Raw genomic sequence first — 16,510 nt, 5'->3', positions numbered from 1 at the left:
CGTCACGCACAATCTTTAAAACGCTGGAACTATAGAACGAATCACCGTTGACAACTTTTATTTACATTTTTTGTTTATGAAAATTCGTAATAATTATAATACACAATAAAAAAAATATGATTTTTGTGTTGTAAGGTCCTTTAAGTATACTTCCTAAATGACCAATGGGGCATCTTTGTCCCAATCCCCAAAAATATATTACAAAAAATCTAATTTTAAAATTCATCAAAAAAATAAAAGATTATAACGGAGCAAAAAATAAATCAAATTTTTATTACCATTTATCTATAAAAGGTTAAAAATTAAATTTAAATACTATACCATAATTTTGAGTATTTGTTATAAACAGGTTATTGACTGCTGATTGTGTAGAGTAAAGAGTGTAGAGTAAAAAAAGATTTAATAGAATTGACATTATTAAAAAAAATTTCGTTGTTGCCAATTTTATCAATTTTTTGTATAATTTCCTCCTCGGTTTTCTCAGTGTACACTTTTCTCTTTCATGATTTTTGATCGGTTCTGTTTCGTTTGATCCTAATTTTAATTGATAATAATCTATAATAAAAAAAAAAAAAAATTCAAACGATTATATTCAATGATGTAATATCAAAAAACTAAATAACTCACCTTTCAATATATTAATATAGTTATTAAAATCGATTTTGTCCATCATATTATATTATATATGATAGTAAATATCTTTCCCTACTGTAATAAAAAAAAGATAAAAAAAATAAAATTTTTTTCAGAGTTCATGTTAAAAGTGACGATTGATAAATTCATCAAATCCACGATTTAATATAATATAATAATATAATGATTTAGTAATTATTAATAATAAATAATAACACAAAACCCTATGGTAACAAATAACAACTGTTATTTTGATTAACACGTTCACGACCGCATGTCAACTATTGCTGACACAGGATATCTTAAAAATAACCGATGTCAACTATAGTTGACATGTGGCTATTGAAGTAAATAGGGTTTCCTGTTACCGTGGTTTTTTTTTGAACAATTATACATATTGTATGGTTTTATAGATAATATTTACATGAATAGGACATCTCTATACCTTAGACACACAGTATACTGTGACCAAAGAGAATATATGTTACCACAATGGTTACTTGTGATTATTGTATTGGTTAAAGGTAAAACTATGTTATAATATAGATTAAACTAGCTCTAAGTGAAACTTGAAGGCTCGTTGGACTCGCTGAGAGTAGGTACAGATTTTTTTGTGACACTTTTTTGGGTGCATATAATATTATAATATTATGTAGATACTTTTAATACATTTTCAATTATAGGTATCCTATTGTAATGGTTTTTTTTTTTATTATTATTATCAAATTTAGAATGATATTCCCATTAATTTAAAATGGTTGCTCATGTCAGTGCTTTTCAACTTTTTTTTACGACGTTACCCTAATTTAGATCCATAAACACGGCAACACATTTAAAACAAAATTAATGGTTTTTTGAAATAGTTAAAATTATAAACCTATAGGTATAATAAGATGTAAATTAAAAATGAGACTATCTTCAAAATAGTTTTTGAATTATCTGTGGTTTTTACCATCACATTAAAACGCTATAATGTCATATATTTATAACTTATACGTTTAACACGAACAATATAAATAGGTTAATATAAAATTAAATATCTTGTATCTACTAGACGACCATTACGACCATTAAATGGTAACCATTTTCATGTAAGTACCAAAAAAAAATGATTTAAAGCTTTTTTAATCGTTAGATATTGTTACAAGCTGTTGTTAAGGCTGTGATTATTTCAAATACCACGGCTTAATTGCTATAACTATATTATATCACAAGCATAATTGATGTATGCTATATACAAAAAATAGTAAAAATTATAAGCACTCGATTCGAGTGATAAGCTTTCGAAATCGTATATGTTCTACGCAATCGAGTCAACAATAAATAAATACGCACAATTTGTGCGAGCGTGATGAATATTTTTAGCTTGATAATAATAATATGTCAAAAGCCATAACTAATAAGATTTCTCCACTCGAAACATTTGTAAAACAATCGCTGTATACACGCTGAAAATGTGTTCGTGTGAATGTGTGATTGTTAAAAATGACATTATATATTTTTCGAGGCCAAGTGGCAGACCGCGTATTGTTGATTTCACACACTCATTCGATCTTCAACACTTCAACTTTCCGGTTCAGCGATTATAAATATTTAAATAGGTGCCTGCCTATTACGGGTGGCTAAATAATTTGTTCTTTTCAGCCCAACATGGATTTGGTATCCGGTCAAAACGAAAAATTGGTGAGTTGAAATTTAAATTCTCGAATAATATATTCCTAAAAGCCGCAATCGTTATATATTTCATCGTTGTTATATTATCGTTAAAAAAAACTAGTTTTTCTTGCCAATTAATTTACTACCTGTTAATTTAATACATACAACAAAACCTCCTCATAACGGACCCTCTTAAGGAACTATAATGTATCGTATATTTCAGTCTCCCTATAACGGAAACTCCTTTATAACGGATAAAGACTGTTGGTACCGAACTACCGAGCGATTCCGTTATAAGGAGGTTTTTCTGCGAATTATGTTTATCTCGTCCAACCGTCATCCCTAGCATTTATTTACCTTAATTTTTCATTTAGTTGTAACCAATATTTTGATACTAAACATACTATAGGTACTCATCGTTGAAATTGTATAAAACATTAGTTATATCCTCTGAAAATGTGTTAACTATACAACTATACTACAGTGTGAAAATATGATAGTAGTCATACTTCCCAAATATTACGTTGTTCGCAGTTCCAACACAAAAATTCATACTCAAATACAAGACATTTGAACAAATAATAAAGGTACTCGTGCGTAGTATATATGCTACCTATCGCCACTTCGTTGGTGTATTGTACCTAGGTATGTTATCTACCGGTAAATTTATTGCTGCCTATCGGAAAATATGACGTTCCTGTCATATCGGTATAAATACTTTATATTATAATTTCATTTAGTTTAATTTTTTTTACGGTAAATTAGTATACTGTGACTTTAGTCATTACGGTAAACAATATTAACGGCGGTTGGTGGCGGTCATACAATATATTAATACCCATTATAATATGATAACTACAGTAAACCATATGGTAAATATCCACGACGATAACTTGCTTTTTTTCAATGACCTTAAAACAACATGACGTATACAAATTTAGAAAATTTAAAAATATTTGATAATGAGCAGCAAGAGAGATTAAGTGACTTTTAGTTTAATAAATTGTTAATAATTAGTACGTAAAATACACTGTTTTTGGTAGATGGTACCTAACTCGCGTACTGTTTTTTTTAATATGTAGCATAGATACTATACACAATGAGTACCCAGATAAATTTAAAATTATTTCTCCCGCATTAACTTATCAGCAGTAAGTTACCATATTCTCGTAACTATAAATCAAAAAATAATTAGGTATACCTACCACCTATCTAGTACAAGGATAATTAATATGATTCACTGTGCGCATACTGTTTTTGGCCATATTATAGACCTGTTTTAATTTGTCTCGGTTTTTTGTACATTTATTACCTGCAAATTGTATACTAATTCTTTCCTAAATTGTATTTTTGAATTCAATTTATAATGTGGAGTGATTTTTTCCACATTGTAACGACACGCGAAACCATGTTCCATAAACTGATTACCTAATTTGTCTTAACGATAATTCCACTTGTGGTCTTCTTCTTATGAGATAATGTTACATCATAACTCAGTGTTCGGAACGTTCATTAAAAATTTAATTCGTTCACTTTCACGTTTAACGCAAAAAAATTAACAATTTCAAGTTCGCGTTCATTTAATTTTTTTTTATTTTATTCTTATGTATCGTTTAAATCTTAATACGAAATTGTGGAAATCATAATAATATTGTTGTTCTATGTCAAACCGTGCCCACCAGAATTACACATATTTTATTTTTATAATTCGTAATAAAATAAATAATAGGTACAATAGGAATATTATAATAGAAAAACGTTATTATATAATATTATTAATCAATATGTATAGGTATATTTATTAAATGGCAATTACATTTGAACGTCTGAAAAATCGTTTAAATTCATTAAAAAAATATAAACGTCGGTCGTTCACGTTCACGTTCTATTTGAAAAAAAGATAAAGTTCACGTATCTTTCACTAAATTTGGGCGTGAACGCGCAAACGTTACTTCATATTATCAACTGCGCACCATAATAATATATTACATTTTAATCCCTTACAGTTTTCCCGTAATAGGAATTTTGCTTTTCAAACAAATGATAACATTTTATTTTACACAATATATTCTACATATGTACATGAACAATGCTCATTCTTGTGAAATCCCAAATATACCTACTTGTACGTGTGTATACAAATGTCTTAAACGAGTACAAGAAGAACCTAATTTAGTAACAAAGTCGCTAATTAGTTTTGTTATATGTAACTGAACATTAAAACATTTTAAACATTCCAATTTTATCTTGCGAAGTAAGGTAATGTTCAATTCTCGTTAAATCTTGAAATGAGATCACATAATTTTATAACCTATATACATTTATTTGCATGCACGAAACCATTTTCTAATTTAGTTGAATTTCACGGATACAATTTAAATTTTTAACTCGTTATAAAGTGTGATACAGCTAATATCAGACATCGGGTTGCTGTAACCAAACTATCAATTAGTAAACAAATAATTGCAAACTACTCATAAATTATAATCATATAATACACGAATATCCTTCATTATAATTTGTAAAAAAACACGTAGTATATCTATCTACCTACATTTCAACTAATTTAATTAGTAAATTGTTTGTGTGGTAATTAATCAAAATTGTATTAGGTACCTACATACGTCTTTTGGATTAATTCTCTGAACAAAAATGCATAAATTTCCTATGTACATTTCCTCACAGACGCTGTAAAAATGTAATTTAATCAAAACATTATATACTGCAATTTTAAATATTTAAGTGCTCGGGAAATTGACTAGAGGATTCACATAATGTACTACTTCATAATAAAATAACATTACTTTTCTTAATAAAGTGAAACATCATAGCCAAGTATAAATAAAATACTAAATAATAATACGATCTTATATATGATATATTTATGGTATACTTAGAACTAAAATAAAGAGTGGACACGTGCGGCATATAGTTAATTCTCCGCATACTTGACTCATTTTTAATTAAAAAAAAAAAAAAAACATTTTTTTTTCCTTTTCAGAAATACCCAAAGTCCATATGGTTTATCGTACTCAATGAATTATGCGAACGATTTACCTATTACGGAATGAGAAGTGAGACAATTTTAATATAATATATTAGTAATATTATTGTTGGTGATGGCTTAACTGTGTTTATAATAAGTTCACTGTTTGTGGCCAATATTCTAATACAGTAACGATGTACTCACAGCTGTCTTGGTTTTGTACCTGACAACAATATTGAAGTTTAACGGTGAAGATTCGACGATAATTTATCACAGTTTCGTATTTCTGGCGTACTTCATGCCGTTGCCTGGTGCGATCCTCGCTGACTCTTATTGGGGAAAATTCAAGTACGCTTCATACGGAGTATGGTTTTAAATTGAATGACCGTAAAACATCGTAATTTACAGTCTTATCACTGACTTTGTATGACAATTATTTTTTTTTCTTTTAGAACGATCATGTATTTGTCAGCGGTGTATGCACTGGGGAACATTGTGCTCACCGGTTCTTCGATGGCAGATATGTTTAGCCTCGACGTTCAAAAGTTAATAAAATATTATTTTACAATAGATGATTATTAACTATCGAAACATATTCTTGTTTTGCGTATAATACTTGTTTCACTCAGTAAACAAAAATAAGAAACAAAATAAACAATAAATGTCCCAAGACTGATGCATTACCAAACTTAACCTATAACCACCCAAAAATATCTTAGTACCCAAAACAATATAATATATCATAATATACTATATTACTATAATATACTTAAATGATTGCACATTGATCAGCTGTACGTACGTAGCAGATCCGCCATTGCTCATCTGCGATAAAATCAGCATGACTCGAAGCGCCGTTTGATTCGTATTTAAATTTCTAGTCGATTTCGTAAACAACGCCGTTTTAAGCCAGCTACTTATTAATTTATATTTACTCAAACGACCTAATGCCTGATAACAGTTTGAAATATAAGTAAAATAACATAGTGCATGAAAATATAAATGATAAAATAATAAATAACAGAATAAAAATTAATGAATCTAATAAAAAATAATTCTGGCGTAAAATTTAAATATATTGCTACAAAAAGACTCAATAAAGTTAAAATTAAACACATCAATTTGAGTATCATTAGCTAATTTCATAGTTTTATTTACAGGACCATTCAGAGCATAATATATAAATACGTTTGAGTATTTTTACCTATACAAAAAGACAAAACGTATTAGGTTTGCGGGAAGTAAAAATGTAAACGATTTAGTAATATCTTAAACAGTCTATGACGTATTTATTGAGAAATCTGTACAATAATTAATTTTAAATCAGTAATTCTCCTGAGAGCAGGCATACTCGTGATTAGTGTGTATAACAACAGCTTATATTTATAAATTATAGTGAATGAGGTTGTCGTGGAATACCATATTTGTATGATATACATATTATTAATAGTGAATGAAATGATTTTGGATACATTCGATTTAGGTATTTTAGGTACCTATATGAAGACTGAAGAGGTACATCAAACTATAGATTTATATTCTAGAGTAGAACGACCAGTGGAAAAGTAGAATGTTTTTAAGATAATGGTGTTAGTAAATCTTTCGAATCAAAGAATCGATGAAGATGTTTTTGAAATATTAAAATAATATACCTGTTGAAAGATAGATTCTAGTCAAATGTAACAAATGAATCAGGATCCACCCGATGAAGCAAAATATTGCATAAATAATAATTATTGAAAAATGGAGCGCGAGACCAGGAAAATGATGTTACTATACGCACTTATATAGTGCCTATAATTATACTGCCTCTATAATGTTATATACTTCTAATATCCTTCTCTCAAAACGTATTCTACTCCAAAAAGATTATACAGCCACCTCCGTGCGTTTGAACATACTTACTGGCTTCTTTTCATTTTCAGAATCATTGCTTTACTTGGGTTATTTTTGATATCCGTTGGTACGGGGGGCATAAAACCGTGCGTTTTCACGTTCGGTGGTGATCAATTCCGGTTGCCTGAGCAAGAAAAACAGCTGCTACACTACACTACCAAGTTCACGTTCGCAATCAATGTTGGAGCATTGTTCTCAACGTTTCTGACACCCGAGTTAAGACAAAGCGTACATTGTCTCGGCAGAGACACGTGTTTTCCGTTGGCTTTCGGTGTGCCGGCCGTGCTAATGTTGACCGCCATAGGTAATCATCATAATTTTATCGTTATAATAATATTAATATCGTAACGATAGGGCGCAAGACTCCACCCATGTCAACAATTTATAAGTACTTATTAATTTCACCACATTGGCTTCAATACGACGTGCACCCGATGAAAATAAAATAATAATAATATGTCTCTTTACCGACTAATCCTACAACTAACCTTCCTCACCCACGATAATATTGACACACAGCCCCCGTCATAAGTCATATTCCATCCAAAGATTTATGTATCCTTTATAACCCTCAAACACGATTGTATGTTTTACATGCTGCAGTAATATTCGTATCTGGGAAAAACATGTATGTGAAGAAGAAACCGGAGCACAACGTCATTGGCAGGACATTCGGTTGCATTTTCGTAAGTAAAATGTTAAACGTTCTTCAAAAAACGAGTGGAAATCGTTTTTGGAAGAATCGATAGTCATCGATACCTATACGTCATATTATTATGTTCTCAATGTTTCCTTCAAATTGCTATGTTTAATTTTCAAGTACGCGTTGCGCACGAAGATGACTTCACGGATTCCTTGCCAATCACACTGGCTGGAAAACGCAAAGGGAGTGTACACCGAAACGGAAATTTCAGATACGAGGACAGCCCTGGACGTGATCAGCGTGTTTGTCGCTTATCCGGTGTTTTGGTCGCTATATGAACAACAGGTACGGTATAATAATAAATGTGTATTCATTTTGAAATAACGTAAAAATTAATGAACTAAGGCTCCGTAATCAGATAATAGTTGTAAGCCTAAATGTACGTTAAAGCTTTGGCCCAGATTTACGACGCGCTCTCGGGGTCATGTCTCGAGGACTGATAAATTATACACGTTTAAAATATAAAAATCTTCCCCGCCCTCCTAGAAACTTTTTGATCGAACTATATTTCTTGGTATGGTAGGAATAAATTCAGGACCATGTGTGTAGAAGTATATTATAGATAAAATAGGTTCACAAGAAGTACAGTGATAATACTACGTTAAAAAATCAAATGTGGGATACGAGGACAGCCCAGTACGTGATTGGCGTGTTCGTGGCGTAACCGGTAATTTGGTCTCTATATGAACCACTGGTATGGTATAATATATTGTTACCATATGGTCTATAAATAATTATAATATTGACATGGATCTGTATTGTTACGTGACGTCACTTCCGTTCTGTCGCCAGGGTTCCCGGTGGACATTACAGGCCATGCTTATGAATGGCCGTGTGGACTTCTTAGACTGGACAATCAAACCCGATCAAATGCAGACACTAGTGCCATTGTTCGGACTGACGTTTCTCGTTCTCTTCGACGTCGCCTTATATCCGTTGCTCGCCAAGGTCGGCATCCGGAAACCTTTACAAAAACTCACGTTGAGCGGTGTCTTGGCCGTCATAGCATTTGTGATCGCAGCCATATTGCAGTTTAACATTTTTGTAAGACTTAAGCCAGGGAATTTATTTATTTTTTACAATCCATACGTCTTACTGGTTTTTTTAGGGAGACACCGCTGAGATACCGTCTGGTCAAGGGCGCCTAAACATTTACAACGGATTCGATTGCAAAGTGTTCGTTCGCTCGAGGACGTTACACGTGCAGGATCACATAGGTTCGCTGGAAATGATCAACGTTACCCATACAGTCTTGTCACGGGACGACGTGCTCATCACATTAGAATTTGAACCTGAGTGCCCATTCGTACCAGAGAAATACGAGTTCGATACCACCGTGATGATAATCGAAGGAGAGGTAAATGTTTTTATTTTATATAATATTATACATTTTCATTAATGAGTAACGGGCTTAACGGAATTTAAATACAAAAAATCATATTAAGTTACAGATAGTAAAACATTAATCTACCATGATTCTAGAAAGAGGAACCTCCCAAAAGCGTATACCTAATAATATGTGTTCGTTCTTCCCCATTTAATACCGCGACCAGCTACTGTGTTTAAAAAAAGTTTTTTTAATTTATACTTATCCCATTTTGAAATGATGTTCTAGTTAAAAATGTTTACTTATGTGTAGGTTCATAAAAAAAATTTTGATTTGTAATAGAATTATGTGTATTGACATGTAGAGAGGAATATTAAAATTGTCATAAATCAATAATTAACTAATATAAATACTTAAATCAAAAAAAATAAAGATAGTACGTAAATATCAATATAAATGCATTATTCACCCTCAACTATAACGTTTTATTAAATATTTAAATAAAATTATTAGATTGAATAAAATAAATTCAACCTAATAGATATTTACTATCACAGTCAGAAGAGTTGGCATTTAAACAACTATTAGACTCAATAATTGCATGGGTCTATCTATAATCTATTCTTCTACCTATTTACTATTTATCATATAGTAGTTTACGAGTAAGTATATATATTTGTTTTTTTTTAGTTCATTGATATTTGATCAATGCGTAATAATATATTATTAAAAATTGTATGATAAATTGTAATCAATAATATTAAATATATATGATACTAAAATACGTAAGAGCACAATTGAGCAAATCTGGTATTAAATTATAATTATAGCCATTATATTATTAATTTCTTTATCATTATTAGTTTTATATTATTATTATAATAATGGGTTTTATCTTTTTTCTATATACTATAACTAAAATTAAAAAAAAAAATTCTAAAATATTTTTTTTTTTTTACTTGTTTTAGGAAAATTCTTATCATTTGGTCAATTTAAATCCAAACACAATAACATTAAACCACGTTGGCATTGGTGACAGCTTGGTTAAAGAAAAATTTGGAAACCCTAACTTAAGGTGTGTATCTATAAATATTGTCTGTTCCACTGCACAATAATATATTTAAATTAAAATACGAAAACAAATTACTTTAGAATTTTGATCGACTACACATTTGATTTTAACGATAATATTACATTGACCAGTGCGGATCAAAACTCGTTCATCTCGTACCCTCTCTCTCGGTTTCGAGGGATGAACTTTAATGCCGTTAAGGTAGGGAAGTAAGTATCCAACACGTTTATACCACTACTACAGTATAATGCATTAAAAATAATCGAATTTCAATTACATGACGTAATCTATAACAGATATAATTTAGTGAGCAACGGAAAAAAATTGAACATTTCACCTGTGGACATAATACCAGCCACGTTTTATACACTCACTTTACAACGAAATGGCGATAAAATGGTAAAATTGTATATTATGCTGTACCTGAATATTGTAATTAATATCTTGTGAACTACAAGCAAATTTTATGTGAAAAGGCATTTATATAGGATGTACGATTATTCACCGAGAACGAAGGAAACTATATCCACATTCTGTGGCAGCTACCACAATATGTGTGTATGATTATAGCTGACGTCATATTCGTGGTCACGACGTTAGAATTTGCGTTTACGGAGGTAGGTAAAATGTGTCTTATCTAATATAATGTAATGTTATCTATATTATAAGACTATATTCGACATAATAATTTTATGACATCTTCCGGATCCGTTTATATAATTGGATACGTCTTTAATATTATTATATTATTTAGGTACCAGATTGAAATGGTTTTAAATTTATCAAATTTAATTCACATAGCTCGTCTATATATCGATAGACTAGTACTAAGATCCAATGTTTCATAATGTTTAAAGTGAGCAGTGCAAATATATTAAAAGCGAGTCAAACAAAAAAAAAGTTTAAGCCGTTTACTGCTGCTTTGAGTCGATTAAATTATTTGTAACCTATCATGTCTAAAAATACGAACTCAAAAATGTGAAATTTTGTGCCTATATACTGTATAACATTGTTATTGTTTATTCGATATATTATAGGCACCGATAAACATAAAGTCATTCGTATCTGCTATAAGTTTATTGACGACGGCTTTGGGAAATCTGTTGGTCGTAATCATATCGACAATAGCAATTAAAAATCAGGTATCTGTGTGAATAATTTGTTTAATGTGTACGTAGGTAATAATATTTATAATCGTTTTTTTCGTTTATGTTTTAGGCACACGAATATCTTCTATACTCCGGTCTCATGCTTGCTGACACACTGTTATTGGCCTATTTCAGTATGGTTTATCGGAGTAAGACTACCGACGAGACTAACGCAATGGCACATTCCGAAAACAAAAAGGAAGAAATTACTGTTTTCGACTGAGTACCATACAATACAATTGTATTCAATTAATCTGACAATAAGCCCAAACTTGAAGAATAAATTATATTCATATGTAGGACCGCATTGTTTTAACTTTTAAGGCGAACTGTTATATTAATTGCGCTCTTTGAAACCGATCATTGATTAATATATTATTAATTATTATTATAGAAACAAAAAATATGATTACATATTAATATATATAATATATATAATGTATATAATATATATAATGTATATAATATATAATATTAGATATTATATATTATATATTATACTAAGATAATTTTTACAAATTATCTTGATAATTGTATTATATTTGTATTATATTGATAGATTAATAGTAATTACTAAAATTGTCAAATCAACTAAGCCCCCAAATCTATTTAACCCATTTCCATAAACATATTACCTATCCTTAATACACAAAGTTATATAACTCAAAAACTACTCGGTTGAATTTTTATTTAGATATCTACATTAAAATTTTCAAAAAAAATATATGCTTAATAATTAAAAGTTAAAAGGTGGTTCCTATATTTGTTAAACAGAAATTTATACTGTCACAGGATCGTCCTTAAATGGTACAAAAATCAAGTACTCAAAAATATGGTCACCATAAGTATTTAAAAAATTCCAAAAATCAGAATTTGAACAAATGTATAATTTAAGCTGAAAAATAGATTGAGTATGCTTCAAAAATCACCTTGTATATAATTTTTTTTTTATTGTAACTACAATATTATGCATAATATATCATACTTTTTTCTTTGCTAATCTATTTGAAAATGATAACTATAGGTAAATAAAATTGTATTCTAAAAAAAATAAACAGTTTTAGTTATAAATGATAGGCAAAAGATCGGTTGGATTTTGAACATAGAGACGCTTGCTGCAGTTATATACATATATATTTCAAAAATGTAGATTAATAAAGTAACTAGGTACCTACGAAAGTTTTGATTCATTACATTCGTATAACCATGAAATATTTTATTTTTAAGTGCTCTTCACATTTTAAATATGTATTTTTATATTCCATATCAGTATGTTATCTCTTTAATGTAGTTAGTTACTAGAACTTCGTCTAGAATCACTTTTGATTACAATCATATTATTATATTGCAAATAACGAACTAGACCGATACGAGTTTTCAACCTCGCCTATGGTGTAACAGTTCAACTCACTCATTGCCAAAGTTAGATAGAAATATTAGTAGGTGTGCAAACTTTAATATTTGGGACCTAAATATTTTTTTCAAAAATATAATTACTATGAATAAATTATGACACAAATGTTGGTTATATTATGAAAAGTAGTGTATAGTAGCTTTCAACTATTTAAAAAAAAATTTATTAACGTCATTCTAACAATTACTTTTACATTGTTACAAAGTGAAGTGTGATGCAAAACTTTATGGCATAGATCCGACTTTTTCTACAGATTTACCAATTTGTTAATTTATTACTAGAATTAAGAAAAATGTATTAAAAACTTTTACACAGTACACAATTTATCATCATACAAATCACTTAATTTATTAGTTTTACATATTTTATTTCTGAGTATAATAAATTATCATTCAATAACATAATATGAAATACATAACTATATCTACAATTTACAACTTATTTGTAAAATGTACCTATAATATTCAATAAATATTACATCTTTTGATTCTCTTCTATACATTTTATCTCGTGGATGGTTTTTGACAACAGCCAAAGTATTGGATATAACTGAAAAACAACTAAGTTGGACTCTGCTGTAACGTTTAGCCAATATTGGTACATTTTTGTACAAATCAGAATCAGAGCTTTGAAAAAAGGTATTATTATTAAATTATACAATCGAAGTATAACGTGAGAAAATCCACGCAATTGAAAATATAATAATATTTTGAATAATATGTACTTAGATTTCAATTTTTAATGAACAAAAAATGTCACTCATAGTGCCCTGATTTAATTACTCAACGCCCGTGGTGTACAATCGATGTAACCGTAATAATTTTACGACATTTTGTAGGTATATTATAATTTATAACACTATAGCTGATCCTTCACGGTTTTGCCCGTAACAAATTAAATTCCCGTGGATTTACCTTATCTTAAACTCCGTTATATGTAAACTACACGCCGATTTTTAAAACGGTTATTTGTGTTATTTCGATCAAATATAAATATTACATTTCTAAAATTAAATCAAATCATAATAGTAACTGCTATTTTTTGGGTGAATTTATGTCGGTGAACGTTTGATGAAAATCGCTCGAAAACCGATGGATTTACATAAATGCCATCCATTGTATGCCTTTGATTTTATATAATATAGTTGATATATTTATTAATATTATAGCTGATCCCGCATGGGCCAGTGGCAATTTAACAATTATGCCATGTGGATATACCCCGTCGTCTTAAACTCCGTTAAATGTAAACAGTAAGCTTTACTTACGTATTTTTGTCACATTCATATACTATTTTGAGGTTGGTTTTGATCAAAATATTTCATCAAATAACAGGTCTAAAATGATGTTCTGTCATTTATAAAAGTAACCATTTTATTTTCTGCGACCAATTCGGTAACCTTGTGTAAAAACAAAACAATATTCGCGAGCCGAAAAATCACCGCGTGAGCTAATTTTTAAAACGCAAAATTTTAAAATGAGCTTAGAATTGCATATTATAATATCTTCGGACCTCGGGTAGATAATTAATTATGTACCAAATCTATGTATAGGGCATGGACTGTCTATACAACACACACTCGCAAACATTGCCTTATATTAATATAGATAATCTAATCGTTTGTTGTTTAACGGTCGCCATACTATATTATAGCGAACTTGTCATTGAGTTTGGTGTACCTGGAAACTTACTTTCCTCCCACTCGTTTATGATAATATAATAGTATAATATATAAACGTGATCCGTACAGCACTGTAGTAGATATTATATAATAATAGCTGTGCTGTGCTGTACTTATCGTGAAACTGTGTGCACACTTTGTACGATCGTATCGCTTATAGTTTCCAGGTATAAACCTGCGATTCACCCAGGTACCTAGGTATATATACAGTCAAGTTAATAGTCTTATTATTGTAGATTTGTAGCCCATCGAGTCGAACGGTCTTTTGGTTTCTGGCTCAGATATTAATCGCAAACGGCAAGCGGTATCTGCAGCTCTGCAACAGGAGAGAGGGAGCTTGGGGGCTTACCCCCTCAAGATAAATTAATCTTCGAACTAGGAAGATATATAAATTCAAAATTATAATACATAATATAATGATGCAAATTGCACAGTAAAATGCTGCGCGAAACACGCACGTACTCAACGCCAATTCCAACGACATAAGCGCAATGCCTAACAATTTATACAACTTCAAAAGACGTAAGAAATTTTTAATTTTTAGTTGTTTAATGTTCTATAAAGTGTATTTACATTTTGTCGTAAATTTGTGTATATTCAATTCTTTTAAACGTAGATAACTCGAACGTCTCGAACGAAAGATAACTTGGTAAATAATAATATATCTGACTTTAAATTTGTTAAAGAAATTTTGAAACTACATTTTGATCATTTATTTTTTGTCCGTGAAAGTATAGATAAAAAAATTCTATATAGAACGCGTTATTTTCATTGAGTCGTCTACCTATAATATTATAATATTGTGTCCTTTGAACACGGTAAGTTTTGAATGGGTGTTTTCACACTATCTACGACATAGGTGGTCGACTACATTCAGTTGTCGTATCGAAAGGCATAAATAAGTCTTAAAAAATCTTTATTATAGGTAGTAGATATACCTTTAATATACCTATAATATACATGACTGTTTATTACACTGCGATATACAATGTTATTACATTTAAAGTTTATAATATCATAATATTTTATTTTAGGCACTTTAGTATACTCAAGGAATGGTCGCTGTGGCCGCTCGTGATGATGGGACTTTGATAGCCCACTACATAGATCGATGATGTGCGGGTGTGAAGATTAAAATATAATCGACGTCTATAAATAACACTTAGCCTTCTACTCTTAATTTTACCCAACAATTTATAATACAGAGTTAAAAGTAAATGATACGATAGTGCCGACGGTTCATAGTGTTATACAGAGTGTTACAGAAAGATCTAACAAATAAAAAACGTTGACACTGTTAAACAATTATTACGTTTGAAATTAATTTACTCCAAGAAAATATTGATAATTTAAAAAATTGTACAAATAAATTATTTTGCTTCAATGAACGTTTTTACCATTCAAATTTGTCTAAAAATTAGATTTACATTTACAATTACATTTGTCTACGATGAACTACGGTTATGATTTTAAAAGTTGTTAGATGTCGCGGAAAAATGAATCGCATAGTTTTGGTGGAAAAGGGAAAGGTAAACTTTTGCCGGAAACCGGCTAACCCCACAATACAGGCTGGATTAAATAGATGAGTCGCGCATAAATTAAGCCGGTAACCAAAAAAAAAAAATAGGATCTTATTATTTTCGGTCAAAAAAATAGTCTAGTCTTTCTAGTTAGGTAGGTATAGCGAATAGTGATAATATAATGTAAATTCAAATTGATGGTTAGAAACAACGAATGCGTCAGTTAATTATAACTATTATAACATTTATAACTATTATAACTATTGAACATTCCATTTATATAATTATATCTACAAGCAAATCAGTTGTAAATAAATATCAAGTTAAAAAAAAATGGTAATTTGTTATGTGCATAATATAAAGTCATAAAGATAAGTGAAAAATAAAATAATTGCCTTTGCTATTTACTAAGTAATTTCAAACCTACGATGTATTGGACAATTATTTGTAAATATGTTTCAAGGGAAACAATTG

General features: G+C 29.8%; 1 protein-coding gene across 2 annotated transcripts; it reads left to right on the top strand.

Moving 5' to 3' along the window:
- The first annotated feature begins 1,971 nt into the window (after nucleotides 1-1,971).
- LOC132952826 (peptide transporter family 1-like) lies at nucleotides 1,972-13,186 on the top strand. 2 transcript variants are annotated; one of them, XM_061025285.1, is made up of 15 exons: nucleotides 1,976-2,316; nucleotides 5,291-5,363; nucleotides 5,482-5,623; nucleotides 5,728-5,820; nucleotides 7,201-7,475; nucleotides 7,775-7,857; nucleotides 7,992-8,159; nucleotides 8,667-8,918; nucleotides 8,983-9,231; nucleotides 10,170-10,276; nucleotides 10,354-10,482; nucleotides 10,570-10,672; nucleotides 10,762-10,890; nucleotides 11,311-11,415; nucleotides 11,492-13,186. In XM_061025285.1, the coding sequence occupies exons 1-15, from the start codon at nucleotides 2,284-2,286 to the stop codon at nucleotides 11,642-11,644; spliced, it is 2,094 nt and encodes a 697-aa protein (XP_060881268.1). In that variant the 5' UTR covers nucleotides 1,976-2,283; the 3' UTR covers nucleotides 11,645-13,186. The 2 variants fall into 2 exon arrangements, 1 of the variants encoding a protein (XP_060881268.1); XR_009665512.1 differs by lacking the exon at nucleotides 11,492-13,186 and having other exon boundaries at nucleotides 1,972-2,316; nucleotides 10,750-10,890; nucleotides 11,311-11,330.
- The last annotated feature ends 3,324 nt before the right edge of the window (nucleotides 13,187-16,510 follow it).

This window comes from Metopolophium dirhodum, chromosome 9 (genome assembly GCF_019925205.1).
Source record: "Metopolophium dirhodum isolate CAU chromosome 9, ASM1992520v1, whole genome shotgun sequence".
Taxonomy (NCBI): Eukaryota; Metazoa; Arthropoda; class Insecta; order Hemiptera; family Aphididae; genus Metopolophium; species Metopolophium dirhodum.
This window is presented reverse-complemented; position numbering and strand designations above follow the sequence as displayed.